Source organism: Myotis nattereri, assembly GCF_964212035.1.
Source record: "Myotis nattereri genome assembly, chromosome: 10".
Classification (NCBI taxonomy): domain Eukaryota; kingdom Metazoa; phylum Chordata; class Mammalia; order Chiroptera; family Vespertilionidae; genus Myotis; species Myotis nattereri.
The window spans coordinates 53722527-53738334 of record NC_138085.1 but is presented as its reverse complement, the minus strand read 5'-3'; the positions used below and the strand labels follow the sequence as shown (position 1 = coordinate 53738334).

Genomic DNA, 15808 nt, shown 5'->3' with positions numbered 1-15808 from the left:
AACAAAAATGTGTAGCTATGTAAGCTAGTACATTCCCTTTCCCTTCATACCGTCCACATGCACTTTTCTTTATCTTCTTCCTCCTCAAGGTCACCAAGTATCATTAGCATTCTTTGAAAACCAACTCAGAGTGCAGATCATAAAGGAAACGTGATATGATTACTATAAGCCTTAAAAGAGCTTATAATCTAAAAAGGGAGACAGAAGACTCCAATACAAATAAAATCACCAAATAAAAAGGCATGCAATTATAGAAACATAACCAGCCCCTGCCAAGACACGTGGAAAAGCAATGTTGTTGGTAATGACTAGGAAGTCCCTACCAGTCCCTTCTCCCAAATTCATAAAAAGAGACCTTGCCCAATTTAAAGCCTAGTAACATTTAAGCATAAAGATTTATCATTTAGTTGTGATTGAGAAGACACATTTGCTTATAATGTGTGGTGATTTAGCTCTTTAGGAAAGTGTTAATGTCTTCATGTAATACTATGATAGGCTTGAAAGGATTCATGTAACTTTCAAATCCTTGCCTTATACATAGTGGTCATCTGGATTGGGTAGGATTTGGCTTGTTAAACCAGGCTCTTACTCTCCCTCCTCCAGAAAAGCAGCAGACCACTGTTCCCAGGTGGTTGCGGGGTGGGTCTCTGGCACAGGCGAGGGCACTCACAGGTTGGGCACTGGTCAGCTTTTGGGGGAGGGTTGCCAGATCTAGCTAATTAAAATCAGGAGGTCCAATTAAATTAGAATTTCATATAAACAAATACTTTGTTTAGTGCAAGTATGTCCCAGGCAGTATAAATATGCAGTGTAAAAATAAATATTATACAGGACATACACTAAGAAACTATTTCTTGTTTATGTGAAATTCCAGTTTAACTGGACTTCCCTCATTTTTCCTGGAAACCCAGATTTTGTATCTACCCCAGGCCTGCCTTTGAAATCGTGCCAGTTGAGACGCTGAAGGGACCGGGGAGAAGCAGTTTATCACTTTCTTGGGTTTCTTTGCCCCAATGTTGTGGGTCCTCTGTGGTCAGAGAAGACACCTGCTGAGCGGATGCACACTGAGCGTGGTCACCTGTCTCCCGCCCCGCACAGCTGACCAGAGCGCTTGTCCTGCGAACCTAGCTTTGTGAGGAGGCAACAAAGGAAAGACTTGCCGACTGTCCTTTTCTTCTGCTTTGAAGGGAAAAAGCAAATGAGCTATTCTGATTTCAAATTTAATTTTACATAAATCTTTTAAATGTTTTAGAAAACAACCTCAACCACTAAATTACAGTAGCCATTGATATTATAAATAATATTTAATGCTAAAGGAAAAATGTTTATAACAAATGAAAAAAGACTGGCCAACAGTATGTTCCGTGTGATTCTGGTTTTGTTTTGTTTTTTAAGCACATTTATGTAGTGGAAAAAAAGTGACAGGATATACATCAAATGTATGCCTAGAAACTGGGATGATTGTCAAATACCCTCTATCTGTATTTCCTAAATGTCCCGTCACAAGCATACTGCATTTGAAATAGGGAAACTAAGAAACTCGGATTTTTTAAATGATAAAATTATCTTTTCAAAGAAATTTTGAAGTTAAAATTTAGTTTCTAAATGCTCTTATCTCAGAGGGTTAACAGAACCCAGTTTTTTGGAGCTGAAAGTGGACTGAGTCACAAAGCCAAATGGCTCTTCCAGTAAATGTCATGAGATTTGACTGTCACAAAATAGACAGGCTTGTCCTGACTTACCTGAGTGGCTCCCCAGCCTTGTGTCTAAGACTGGCATGTTGGATCAGGGATTACATTCAGCAGCCAGTTAACTATGCAACTGGTTCTTATGCATTAAGTAGTTGTGCATTTCCTTTAGTGAGGCCCCTTTAGTATAAGATACTTCTAATGTACTTGAGCCTAATAATGATCTTAAGGTCAATTTCTCATTCGTCTTTATAGCATATAAAATGTTTCGGTTTTTCATTGAAGAAATGGGTTATTTGACGTTTGTGTTGTTTTCATACAGCCGATGGAAAATGTCTGGTGTCGGTTGGTTTAGACGATTTTCACAGCATCGTGTTTTGGGACTGGAAAAAGGGAGAAAAGATAGCCACAACAAGGTAAGAAGCAGCATCCTGCCGATCATCACGCTTCGGTATCGGTCAGTAGTTTTCATTTTCTGGTAGGATTTCATCTTCACACTCAGATGAAATTCGCATAGAAGGCTTAACACCCAATAGAAAACATGTTGCTATATTTCACGGTGCCGCGCCTGACCGAGAGCAGTTAATGCTTGTTTTTGGGCAATCGGAAAATTCTGAAATCCTTTCCGGAGAGTCACTCATCACTTTGCTTTTAGTAACACATGTGTATCTCTAACCAAGCTTTTTACGAGCAGTAGGAAAGCGGCTTTTCTCAGGCTTGTGCCTTGCCCCTTGTTTTTCCGCTGTCTTAGCATCTGGTGGAGGATTGTCAATGTCACTGGAGTCAGAAGTCCCATTAGTCATGAGGCCGTGGCGTGCTGGGAAGGAGGCCCCAACCTGTGCGTCTGCCACTCGCTTTCAAAGCAGGCAAATTGTTTCCCTAATCTCCCATCTTATAAATAGACTTTCCAAGACTGACTGCTGTTTATAGACCACCTGTCCTCCCTCACCCCAGCCTCCCTCCCTGCTGAGTCAGCCCGATGTCTGAGCATTGCTTTCCACTTAACACGGGGCGTAGCTCTTTGCCAAACGTGGTCAGAAGTCAAAATAGCTGGCAGCCACGGCCCAGCAATACAATTTGTTGCGCAAGCCGTGTTATCCATTTGCCTCTCTCCTAGTTCTTCCCTGCATTCCCCAACTTCTTATTTTGCAATATGAAATCATTTTTGAATGAATAGCTTTGAGCCCAGTACTTCCTTCTTTACATTGATATATTTCCCTCCACAATATTAAGTGGGGGGGAAAGTTTTTCGGCAATTTGATTTAATGAATGAAGATTTGTAAATTGCTGGAGATTCAGAGGAGGAGTCGACGGAGCCTTGAGGACTCCAGCTGACCATCTTGGGAGAAAAGGAGAAGCTTTTCTGATGGCAGCTATTGAATAGATGGTGTTCTTGGCAGCGAATGGCAGCTCATAAATTCTCCGCCCACATGGCTTTCCCTTGGTCTCTCGTCGTCCTGTTCCTCGCTGCTGTATGACCCTCTGGTACTCAGGTGCAGGTCCCGCCCTTTTCTTCTCACTTTTTAAATGTATATCTTTTTTAAAAATAACACTAATCTTTTCTCTGTTTTCAAAATAATACATGATCATTATAGAAAAATTAGTATGAAAGAGCACCCAGAAGAAAATGAAAATTATCCATAATTCCACTACCCAGACATAACTATAGCTAATATTTTAGCACATATTCTTTAGTGTATATTCTAGTATTTCTATTCATTTTTATTCATATATGGGAAAGAATGCATACTGCTCTGTAACTGGCATTTTTTAAAACTCACTGAAATATCATCTCACTGTCTTCTAATTTATGTTACCTGGCTTACTCTATATCAGTGGTTCTCAACCTTCCTAATGCCATGACCCTTTAATACAGTTTCCTCATGTTGTGGTGACCCCCAACCATAAAATTATTTTCGTTTCTACTTCATAACTGTAATTTTGCTACTGTTATGAATTGTAATGTAAATACCTGATATACAGGATGTATTTTCATTGTTACAAATTGAACATAATTAAAGCATAGTGATTAATCACAAAAACAATATGTAATTATATATGTGTTTTCCGATGGTCTTAGGCGACCCCTGTGAAAGGGTCGTTTGACCCCCCAAAGGGGTCGCGACCCACAGGTTGAGAACTGCTGCTCTATATTATTCTATACTAGAGGCCCGATGCACGAAATTCATGCAAGAGTAGGCCTTCCTTCCCCTGGCTGCCAGCACCCGGGACCCAAGCTTCCCTCCGGCCACCAGCAGGCACCTGGGACCTGAGCTTCCCTCCAGCCGCCAGCAGGCCCCCCGGGATACAGGCTTCCCTCGCAGCCCTGGCTTCGTCTGGAAGGACATCCAGTCTAATTAGCATATTATACTTTTATTATTATAGATTGTACTCCATTTTAAATCTCTTTTTAGAGATGGAATATAAGTCAAACATTTATTCGGTCTTCCTGTTAAGGCAGTGGTTCTCAACCTTCTGGCCCTTTAAATACAGTTCCTCATGTTGTGACCCAACCATAACATTATTTTCGTTGCTACTTCATAACGGTAATGTTGCTACTGTTATGAATCGTCATGTAAATATCTGATATGCAGGATGATCTTAGGCGACCCCTGTGAAAGGGTCGCTCGACCTCCAAAGGGGTCGCGACCCACAGGTTGAGAACCGCTGTGTTAAGGGCTACTTTTACAAGAGAAGAGAAAGCAAAATCACACCGGACCTTTATGCAAATGAAAGGGCTGGGAATAGAAGACTAGAGACCCACTGGCCCGGTACAGCCAGCTGCCCTTGGCTTCTAGAAGTGCTTTCCTTTCTCCTTCCCCCGTGCTTGCGATAGAGGTTAACATGTGGCCTCTGTGGTGGATTACTTACGACTCGGGCATGAGGAGCTGCTCTGTGTTAGAGCAGCAGTCTTCCGTATTCTTCTCTCGGTTACAGACAGAAACTTTTCCACTTCGTTTTCCTTACACACACAGTTGTAGGCAACTTCCCTACAAATTTAACGAGTGTCTAAAGGAAAAAAACACACAACAGAGGTACCCCATGAATGTTCCTTATTTAGATGTGGACTTTCATTAAATATTTACATGCCATCATTGGTCAGTTTAGAACTTTAGCCACGTTGCTATGTGTTACATACCAAGAAACTAGATGGAAACTAAAAAGTGCTCTCAAAAAAGATTTTTCTATCTAAATATTTGACATTGTACAGACACCAACAAACAAAACAATGCTCTTTTCTATCTAGGAAATGTAATTTTAAAAATATAGCTGCCCTTAATTATCATTTTAGTTTTCTCTAGCATCTTCTCTCTAAGATGTATATTCATGATTTAGATCAGTGGGGATTTTCTTCCAACCAAGAAATCTTTGGATGCTTAAATGTCCTTTGTGGTGATCTGGTTCACTTCTCCACTTTGTATTAAGCATATTTTCTCTTTTCTTTTATCTAAGCTTTTTTCTCTCTGTCCAAATTATTCCCAATACATCCAGTGATGTATCCTGTCCCTAGTGTTCATGCTTCACTTTTGACTTTCAAAGAAACAAAGAGAAAGTTCAAAAAATCAGTTCCTTCATTCCTGGCTCTCACTGTAGCAGGGCCCACATAATAGGTATGAAGAGGCTCTGATCTGTTCTTTTAAATTTTTATGATGGAAGTTTTCAAGGTGAGACAAAAGTGGAGGATCTAGCATAATGAACTTCCTTGAACTATCACCCAACTACAACATCCTACTAATGGTACAAATCTTTCCCCTCATTTTTTACTTTTACTTTTTTTGCTATAATATATTTTTTAAAATATATTTGTATTGATTTCAGAGAGGAAGGGAGAGGAAGAGATAGAAACATCAATGATGAGAGAAAATTATTGATCAGCTGCCTCCTACACACCCCACACTGGGGATTGAGCCTGCAACCTGGGCATGTGCCCTGACTGGGAATTGAACCGTGACCTCCTAGTTAATAGGTTGATGCTCAACCACTGAGCCACGCTGGCCGGGCTCTGCTATAATATTTTAAAGAAAATGTAAGACATCATGCCATTTGACCTGAATACACTTCATTGGGTATTTCTACACAAAAACACACCTTTTATTTTCTAATTTTACATTTATTTATTTGTTTGTTTGTTTGTTTATTTATTTTTCCATCACCACTTACCCTCTCTATACTCTCTTCCACCTCCTCCCACCACCCTTCCCCCTTCCTCCCACTCCTCACAATCATCAACTGTTGTCCATGTCCGTTAATTCTCTTTTTTGTTGTTGCTCAATTCCTCCACTCCCCCAAACTGCCCCCCTCCCAGAGCTGTCTGCCTGCTTTCAATGAGGAAAAGACACTTTAAAACCATTTCATTATCACAACTAACTAAAGCAATAGTATAAATTAATTTCTTTATTACCAAATTCATAATCAAACGTTTCTGATTGTTTCAAAGATGAGAGTTGGTTTGTTCAAATTAGCATTCAAACAAGGCCCAGGCATTGCATTTGGTTCTTCTCTCTCTTAGGCCTCTTTTAGATTTTTATTTTATAGCAGATAAAATAAAAATGACACAGATGCAGTTGAGGAACTGGTCATTTGACCTGTAGAATGTTTCACAGTGTAAGCTTGACTGATTCTTCCTGGGAGCATTCCTGCATTTCTTATAATTGGTAGTTAGATCCACAGCCTTGATTAGATTCACGTTGTTTTTCCCCCAACAGTTTTATTGATAAGTAAATCCTATACCATAGTTTGCCCATTTAAAGTGTACAGTTCAGTGGTTCTGAGCATATTTACAGAGTTGTGCAATCATTACCACTGTCAAATTTCAGAGCACTTTCACCACCCCAGAAAGAAGCCCCACACCCATTAGCACTAATTAATCTATTTTCTGTCTCTGTATTTTTGTGTTCTGGACATTGCATGTATATAGAGTCATACACTATGAGGTCCTTCATGACTGGCTTCTTTCACATAGCATAATATTTAAGGTTCATCTGTGTCATAGCATATATCAGTATTTCATTCCTTTTTATTGCTGAATAATATTTCATTCTGTGGATCTACCACATTTTATTTATTCATTCTTCAGCTGGTGGATATTTGGATTGTTTCCACCTTTTGGCAATAATACTGCTGTGAACATTTGTGTACAAGATTTTGAGTAAATGCATGTTTAATTTCTCTTGGGTTTATAGCTAGGAGTGGAATTGTTGCATTATTTGGTAGTTTTATGTTTAACATTTTAAGGTACCACCAAAATATTTCTCAAAGTGGCCAAACCATATTACATCTCCACCAACAATGAGTGACGGTTCCAATTTTTCACAGACTGTCAACACTTATTATTGCCTGTCATTTTATAATAGCCATTCTAGTGGGTGTAAAGTGGTATCTGATTATGTCTTGATTTTCATTTTCTAATGGCTAATGATGTTGAACATCTTTTCATGTACTTACTGGCCATTTGCATATCTTCTTTGTAGAAATGTCTATTTAGATATGTTACCCATTTTAATCGGTTTTTTAAAAAATAATTTTTGTTGATTTCAGAAAGGAAGGAAGAGGGAGAGAGAGAACCATCAATGATGAGAATCATTGATCGGCTGCCTCCTGCATACTCCCTACTGGGGATCCAGCCCACACCTTGGGTATGTGCCCTGACCAGGAATCAAACCCTGACCTCCTGGTTCATAGGAACTTTCAACCAGGGAGCCACACTGGCCGGGCAATAGGGTTTGTTTTTTTATTATCGAGTTGTAGGAGTTTAAAATATATTCGGATACAAGTTCTCTATCAGATATATGATTTGCAAATATTTTCTTCTACATTTTTTTAGACAAGAATACTAGATACATACTTCAGTTTTCATCACATTGGAAGAAACATAATCAGTGGCATAGTCAATGGTGGAGGCATTGGGAGTAGTACTTCCCAGGTGCAAGCAATAGAGCTATATTATCTGTAGAAAAAAAGTGAAAGAATAAGAACAACTATAAGCCATTATGCGTTTTATTATTCCCATGAACCAGCCATTCTAAACAATGTCTGAGATGGAATTCCTCCCCCAGGGCACACCCCTGTGGCACACCACTGGGTGAAATGTCTGGTTGTCCTATGCTTAGTAACACTCAGCTCGATGGTGGGTTCTAGTAGCATCAGCCTGATCCTTCCATTATAAAGCTCCACATCAACATATTATCCAGTGGTTGTAGCATCCATTTACAACTGTGGAATGAATCGATTATTTGATTAGGGGTCTAAAATTATAAATTTCTAATTCTATCATTCTTCATATAAGCTAGAATTCTGTAAATAAGAATTTTCCCTCATGAACCAGTCAATTTCTCTACAATAAAATTCACACAGAAAGTAGTTCTTTATATATTAGGGTTACTTGTCCTTTGTCTATAATTTGCAGATATTTTTCCCAGTTCACCATTTGTCCTTTGAGTTTGCTGTGGTGCTTTTTGCCATGCTAAAGGTTTAATGTGGTCAAATTTTTCAATTATTTTTTTAATGTTTCAAGATTTTGAGTCATACTTAGGAGTGTATTCCCCACTCTCTGGTTAAAAGGAAATCACTTATAAAGTCTTCTCATTGCTATGGCTTCTTCTTTGCATTTAGATCTCTAAACAATTTGGAAATTTACCCTGGTATGTTATAAAGAACAGATCCAATTTTATCCTTTTTCCATATGGCTTTCGAGGTGTTCCAAATATCATTTTTCTTTTCCCTTTTAAATAGACCTTACTTTAAGTTCAGAGCAAAATTGAGCAGAAAGTAGCCTTTCTATATATCCCCTACTCCCCCCCCGCCAATGCACAACCACCTCCATATCCCCCTGAATGTACAATCTATTGTACATTTGTGACAATAGATTGACACTCTATCACCTAGCGCCCATAGTTTTCTTTAGGGTTCACTCTTGGCGTTGTACAGTCTGTGAGATTTGATAAATGTATAATGACGTGTCCATCATTATAGTATCTTACAGACTTGTTTCAGGGTTCTAGAAATCCTTTGTGGAAAAAAAATTAAAATGAAACCCTTTGTGTTTTGCCTGTTCATCCCTCCTGTCATTCTATCCTGGCATCCGGCAATCCTTTTACTGTCTCCTGAGTTTTGCCTTTCCAGCGTGTCATATAATTGGAAGCACACAGTGTGTAGCTTTTCCAGATTAGCTTTTTTCACTTAGCAGTATTCACTTAAGATTCCTCCATGCCTTTTCATGGCTTGGTAGCTCATTTCCTTTTAGCACTGAGTAACGTGCCACTGTCTGGATGCACCACAGTTTGTTTGTATGGTCACATACTGAAGTACGTCCTGGTTGCTTCCAAGTTTTGACAGTGATGACTAAAGTCACTATAAACATTCACATGCAGGTTTTTGTGTGGATGCAAGTTCTTCACTCCTTTGGGTAAATACCCAGGAACACGATGGCCGGATCTGATGTTGAGCATGTTTAGTTTTGTGAGAAACCACTGAACTGTCTTCCAAAGTGGCTGCACCGTTTTGAATTTCCATCAGCAATGCATCAAGCTCCTGTTGCTCCACATCCCCACGAGCATTTGGCGACAAACACCATCTGTTTTAAAAGGTCCTCTTCTCCCTTGTTGATTTGAGACCCCGTCTTTATTATATACCACATTTTAATATTCATTTGGGTCTTCTAGATTTTCTATTTTGCCGTTGATATGTCGGTCAATTCATGCACCAGTACCACACTGTTTTAGTTACGACGGCTTATAGACTTAATATCTAAGAGAGTTATACTTCCCACTTTGCTCTTCTTTTTCATACTTTATCTGGTTATTCCTGGTGGTTTATTCTTTCACAATAACTTTAAAGATTAAGGTATCTAACTCCAGATTAAATACAAACATCCAGTGTTCTTTTGATTGGAGTCCCTTCTTCCACCTCCACCCACCCCTCACCCTGGCAATCACCACACTGTTGCCCATGTTCACGAGTTCTCTCTTTTTTTCTGTTTTGCTCAATCCCTCCACACCCTCCCCCCCCCCCGAAACAGCAGAGCTGTCCGCCTGCTCTCTCTGAGTTTATACTGCAACTTTACTAAATTCTCTTATTTGTAGTTGTTTTACCTTTTGAATTTCCTAGACATATAATTATATCCTCTGCTAATAGAAAGTTTTACCTTTTCCATTCCAGTTCTTGTGCCTTTAATTTTTGACATCTTGTCTAACTGCATTAGTTAATATGTTTAATACAGTGTTAAATGGCAGTGGTAATAATAGTCTTATTCTTGACTTTATTGGGAATGCCATTAAGTAAAGATCTGACTTTTGAGTTCACACACACACACACACACACACACACACACACACACTCACACACACACTCCATGAATAAGTTACTGTTTCAGCACTTTTGGTTTTTAAAAACTGTAAGGTAAGGGCACACAGCATTGCTGGAGAGTCAGCCTGTGTACAGTTGGTCTTGAATGAACATGGGTTTCTCAGCGAGAGTCAAGGAGTGCAGGGAAATAGAAAAGTCAGAAGCATCCATTTATTTCTACTTCATTGAGTGACGAGTGTTTTTTAAACCACAAATGAGTGTTAGATTTCTGTCCGATATCTTTTCAGCATCTGTGACTATAACATACATTTTCTTCTTATATATGTTAATATGATGAATTGTATTATTTGATTCTTTAATAATGAACCAACCTTGCATTTGGTTATAATGTATTATCTTTAATATGTTATTGGATTGTCTTTGCTAGTATTTTATTTAAGATTTTTAAAATCTATATTCATAAGGGAGATTTGTCAGTCATGTTCTTTTTATTAATTGCATTTCTCTTACATAATGAAATATATGTCTTAACTAGACACCCAGCGCATGGAATTCATGCACTGGGATGGGGGGGAGGGTCCCTCATCCCAGCCTGTGCCCTCTCGCAGTCTAGGAGCCCTCATGGGATGTCTGACTGCCGGCTTAGGCCTGCTCCCCGGGCCTAAGTGCTGTCGTGGAGGCAGGAGATGCTCCCACCACCGCTGCTGCACTCAGCAGCCATGGGCGCAGCTTCTGGCTGAGCTGTGCTCACCCTGTGGGAGTGCACTGACCACCAGGGGGAAGCTCCTGTGTTGAGTGTCTGCCCCCTGGTGGTCAGTGTGCATCGTAGTGACTGGTCCTTCTGCTGTTTGGTTGATTTGCATATTAGCCTTTTATTATATAGGATATTCCATAGAAGACCATGAAGTAGTGCATGAAGACCAGGAAGCCCTTAGAGCAGCCGTGGGCAAACTACGGCCCGCGGGCCGGATCCGGCCCGTTTGAAATGAATAAAACTAAAAAAAAAAAAAGACCGTACCCTTTTATGTAATGATGTTTACTTTGAATTTATATTAGTTCACACAAACACTCCATCCATGCTTTTGTTCCGGCCCTCCGGTCCAGTTTAAGAACCCATTGTGGCCCTCGAGTCAAAAAGTTTGCCCACCCCTGCCTTAGAGTGTAATGTGATGACTATACTCTTAGGCAGAAATTTCCCCGGCACCGTGGCATGCCAGGTCTGTAGCTCCAGGTCTAGAACCAGTTCTCACTTTTATATTCTGCCTTTTGGTTATAACCCTAACTTTCTGAATGCATAGCATCTGAAAGTTCCTTAAATCAGTAGATAACATCCTCTCTCTCTGTGGATGTAAGCGGGGCTTTGATTTCCAGTGAGTACATTGCTAGGTGAAACTCTGTTAAACCCAAAGTTATGATTTCCACAGTAAGAATATTACATTGGAAGCTCCCCATTAATGCTATTCCAGTGTCTTCTTTCTCCTCCTGTATCAGAGCTCCATATCCCAAGAATTATTCTCAATCCTATGGCAGGGACATTAATTTTATCTTACAGAGACATTCTGATCTATTTTAGATATTTCATTAATTTGTTTAAAGCATAATTAACTAGAGTTTGGTAGCAATATTAAGGTGAGATAAAGGGCTCAGACATTCAAAGAAACCTAATGCTTATTATTTTAATGTCGACTCTGTGTAATTTAAGTCATCTTCTAATTTAGTTGTCCTATTACATATGCTTAATGACAGACCAAATGCACGCTTTTATTAAAACTCTGTATCATTGCTGCCATCAAGATTAGAATTTTTTTTCTTATTTGTCTCTTACAGAGGACATAAAGATAAGATATTTGTGGTAAAGTGTAACCCACACCATGTTGACAAACTGGTTACAGTTGGGATAAAGCACATCAAATTCTGGCAACAAGCAGGTACTGTTGTTTGGGTTTATCATTTATGTGGTTGAAAGCTGGAGAAGACCATGACCATGTCTCTACAATCTAAAATTAAAATGCTCCTGAAAGATATTCTCTCCCAAATCCACTTTGGACTACTTAGTGTCTAAGCTGCGAAACTTAGAGCACTCTATATGATGCTATGCATATTCATCAATATCTAGAAAGCTTTGGAACATGCTCTGGTGTGAAAATAATTCTCTTTAGCCCTCTGTTCTGAAAGCAGTCATTATGTTGGACTGCTGAGCAGGAAGTAAAATAATCACACCTTGGTTGGGTGAATCCAGTTTTCAGGGAGGGTTCCTTTATCACTGAATTCAAAGAATGAACTAAATCCTGACACTATACCCACTAAGTAGTCAAAATAAATACTTGTGGATTATAATATTGGTAATAGTAATGAGTAAATAAGCATGACAAAACATATACTGATATCTTATTCTTCTCACTAATAAGTCATACCTGTTACTAAAATTGCTTCTGAACTCTTAGTATCAGCTTTAATACCAAGCCCAATTTTATCCTGGTCACAGCATAAAAAAGCTTCTATTTTTCAAGAAAGGATACTGGCACTAGCGTGTCGGGAGAGCCAGCCTGCGTGGCGTTGTCCGGCGTGAGTCTGTGTTTCTCCGTGCTCGTCAGGAAGTGCAGGGAAATGAGAACATCCCAGGGACGAATCTGCTGTACCTTCTCCTACACAGTGATTCATTTTTCTCACCCCAAAGCTGCTGTGATTAAAACTGAGGCAAAACATATATAACATGTTTGCTTTTCACATTCACAGCCAGCGCTGCTTCTGTTCTTTTTGCTCAGCATTCAGGAAGACGGCCCCATCTCCCCCACACACCCAGTCACTCCTTCCTCTGGCTGTCCCAGACCTAGCACTGGCCCTTGGTTTGACGATCTCTTGTGTGACTGAGAAGTGTATGATTACTGAGTCCCCTCTCCAGCCAGACCCTAAGTTCCTTGAAGGCAGGAGCTCTCTCTTCATCTTTATATTCCAGCGTTGACCACCAAGCCTGCCACAGAGTAGGGACTCAGTAAATGCTGAATTAATGCCTGAGTGAATGAAAAACCCCTTATATTTTTGTCTATGATATTTCCTGCCGTTTTCATACATCTCTGTGTATACACATAACGACACACTGGGCTTTTCATTAAAGGTAGTCATTCTCCACATTCATAGAAAGTGTCACTTCAAAATAAAACCACGTAATAAATCCTCTTGGTCCACTCCAGGTGGGGGCTTCACCTCTAAAAGGGGAATCTTTGGCAGTGTCGGAAAATTGGAAACAATGATGTGTGTTTCTTATGGGCGGATGGAAGATCTAGTCTTCTCAGGAGCAGCTACAGGAGATATTTTCATTTGGAAAGACATTCTACTACTGAAGACGGTGAAGGCTCATGACGGGCCCGTGTTTGCTATGTACGCATTGGACAAGGTATGGCATCTTTATCAGAATTCACTTTCCTCCTCGGCTTTCTAAAATTGTAAGTTAATCTTAGGAGAGTAGACACCAAGAGAATCCTGTGTCTAAAAACAGAAGTGTCTGAATTAGGACGTCGTCGTAATGAACCTCCAGTCAAGAGAAGGCAGGGAGTGCAAATATTTTAAATTTTCTTTTTCATTTATAATTATTTTTATATGCAATTTCTCCCCTCTTCTTTTCACACTTGTTCTTCCTGGCTCTCACTCCTAAAGCTCCTTAAGAATTAGGGGTGGGATAAACGTAAACACACAGGAGAAGAGACTTGAGAAATATTTCAGCTTTCTCTTCTCCTCAGTGGCACAGTGAGCGGAGACCTAGAAGTACCAAGTGGGTAGAGTATTGTTTCATCCAACAGAAGTGAGGTTGATGACCAGTTTCTTCCTGCACTCTAACATCTTGATAACAGCTTTAACAAGAGTGTCAGAGTGAAGTCTTTAACCAGCTGCTTTAGGATTTTCCGAAGAAACAAAACCAGTAGAATATACTACATACACATACACATACACATGCACATGCACATACAGTCATGTACCATGAGTCGTTAGGTGATTTGTCCCTGTTCAGAGTTGTGCTAACATAGTGTGCTTATGCAAACCTAGATGGTTGTTTTAGTAGTTAGGCTTTTTTTTTTTTTTTTTTTTTTTTTCTAGCAAACTTGTTTTTGGTTAAACTGAAAACTGCAAATGTTAGAAGAGATTAAAGCAGAATGCATAAATTGATGTGGTATAATGTGTTTAAACTTTTTATTACTTGGTAACTTAAGCTGACAAATCATGGAGAAAGATGAGGATATCACAGTATAATATACTACATTTAAACTTAATTGGGGGATTGATCTCCCTGGGTGCAAAATCTATAGTAAGAATAGAATATTTAATGTAATAAACTCCAAAATATTTTTCCTTGTAAACATCATTAAAATGCAGTAGATTAAAAGTTTCTGAGAAAACAGAATGAGTTACTTGGTACTTTTTTTAAAAAAAAAAAAAAAAAAAAAGACTTTTCCAAGAACAGTTGGTATATGTGATAAGTTGCCAGGAAGGAAAAGTGGTAAGGCCAAGAAATCATAAATTTAGAACAAGAATAAAGATCACTGTTCAGTTAAATATATCCAATATGTTAAGCTTTTTACTCTCCAGGTTTTGTAAAAATTAATCCGGATTTTAATTATTGTGGAAATTGATGTCTTTTGAACAAATTAGCAGGACCATTTTGTTATATGAAGTGCCTAATTCTCTCTTAATAAGAAATAATGGTGTTTTCACCTAGGAGTAATTATTTAATTTAAAAGTATTTAACAATCATTTCATTGTGATGTTAATTCACATTCATTCAGGAGGAGTATAGGAGTTACCAGAAACTGCCAGACTTTGTGGCTGGTCCTGTTCTGTAGGAACCCACTCTAAGTCAGGGGGCTGGGCACAGGGATGGCCGTGGCCCGGTGCACCAAGAGCCAGCCTAAGGCCTGGAGGCAGTGCAGTGGACACGGAGAATGTCCTTGATCCTGCTAGAGAAGTAGGGGAGAGATGCTTCCCGAAGATATCACATTGCTATTACATCTTGTCAGATTTTTCAGGCCCCTCTACTTAGAAAGAAAACACACACAAAGCTGCTTTACCCACGGCGGACTCCTGTTGGGGCTGGGTGGACAACTGCTCATTTCAACGTGCATGTAATTCTTCCCATGTGTGCCTTCACAGGGTTTTGTAACAGGTGGGAAGGACGGCATCGTGGAGCTCTGGGATGATATGTTTGAAAGATGCTTGAAGACTTACGCCATTAAAAGATCAGCATTGTCGACGAGCTCTAAAGGTGCCACTCCCAAATATGCAGTAGAAACCTGTCTGTTCATAGGGATGGAGACGGTAGTACTAAGGTTCTTCGAAAACCATGGTCAAATCAATTCTCTTTCTTCCACGTTCGGAGCTCTAGGCCCCTGGTAGAAATGTCAAGGATGATTGCCTAGTTTGGGAACTATAAGAAATAGAATTTATGTAATAACCTTTTTATTTCTAGCTCTATTAAATACACTTCCTCCCCTCAGGATTGCTTTTGGAAGATAATCCTTCCATTCGTGCCATCACTTTGGGACATGGACATATCCTGGTGGGAACCAAAAATGGAGAGATCCTGGAAATCGACAAAAGTGGCCCAATGACACTGCTTGTTCAGGTACCATGTTTGAACATACTCTAAACCACAGTTCACATCAGAGCCAGACCTGGGATGAGGTGTGGGGCAGGGAGAGGTTTTAATGTGCAAAATTTAAACAGTAGCTTTTAAAACAGCACACATTTATTATGTCATCATTTCTGTGGCTCAGGAGTCTGAGCATAAGCTTACCTGGTTCCTTTACTAAAGGTTTCACAAGGCT

The 15808-nt window shown here is 39.5% G+C and overlaps 1 protein-coding gene across 2 annotated transcripts in view; it reads left to right on the top strand.

Moving 5' to 3' along the window:
- Positions 1-15808, top strand: part of EML6 (EMAP like 6) — a gene marked incomplete at its 3' end in the record, with an annotated part of 209727 nt that overhangs the window by 127717 nt on the left and 66202 nt on the right. For both annotated transcript variants that reach the window (XM_081100953.1, XM_081100954.1), the window contains exons 16-20: positions 2011-2104; positions 11820-11920; positions 13184-13386; positions 15135-15246; positions 15479-15606. In XM_081100953.1, coding sequence (XP_080957079.1) covers positions 2011-2104; positions 11820-11920; positions 13184-13386; positions 15135-15246; positions 15479-15606 — 638 coding nt within the window. The remainder of the gene's footprint in view (positions 1-2010; positions 2105-11819; positions 11921-13183; positions 13387-15134; positions 15247-15478; positions 15607-15808) is intronic.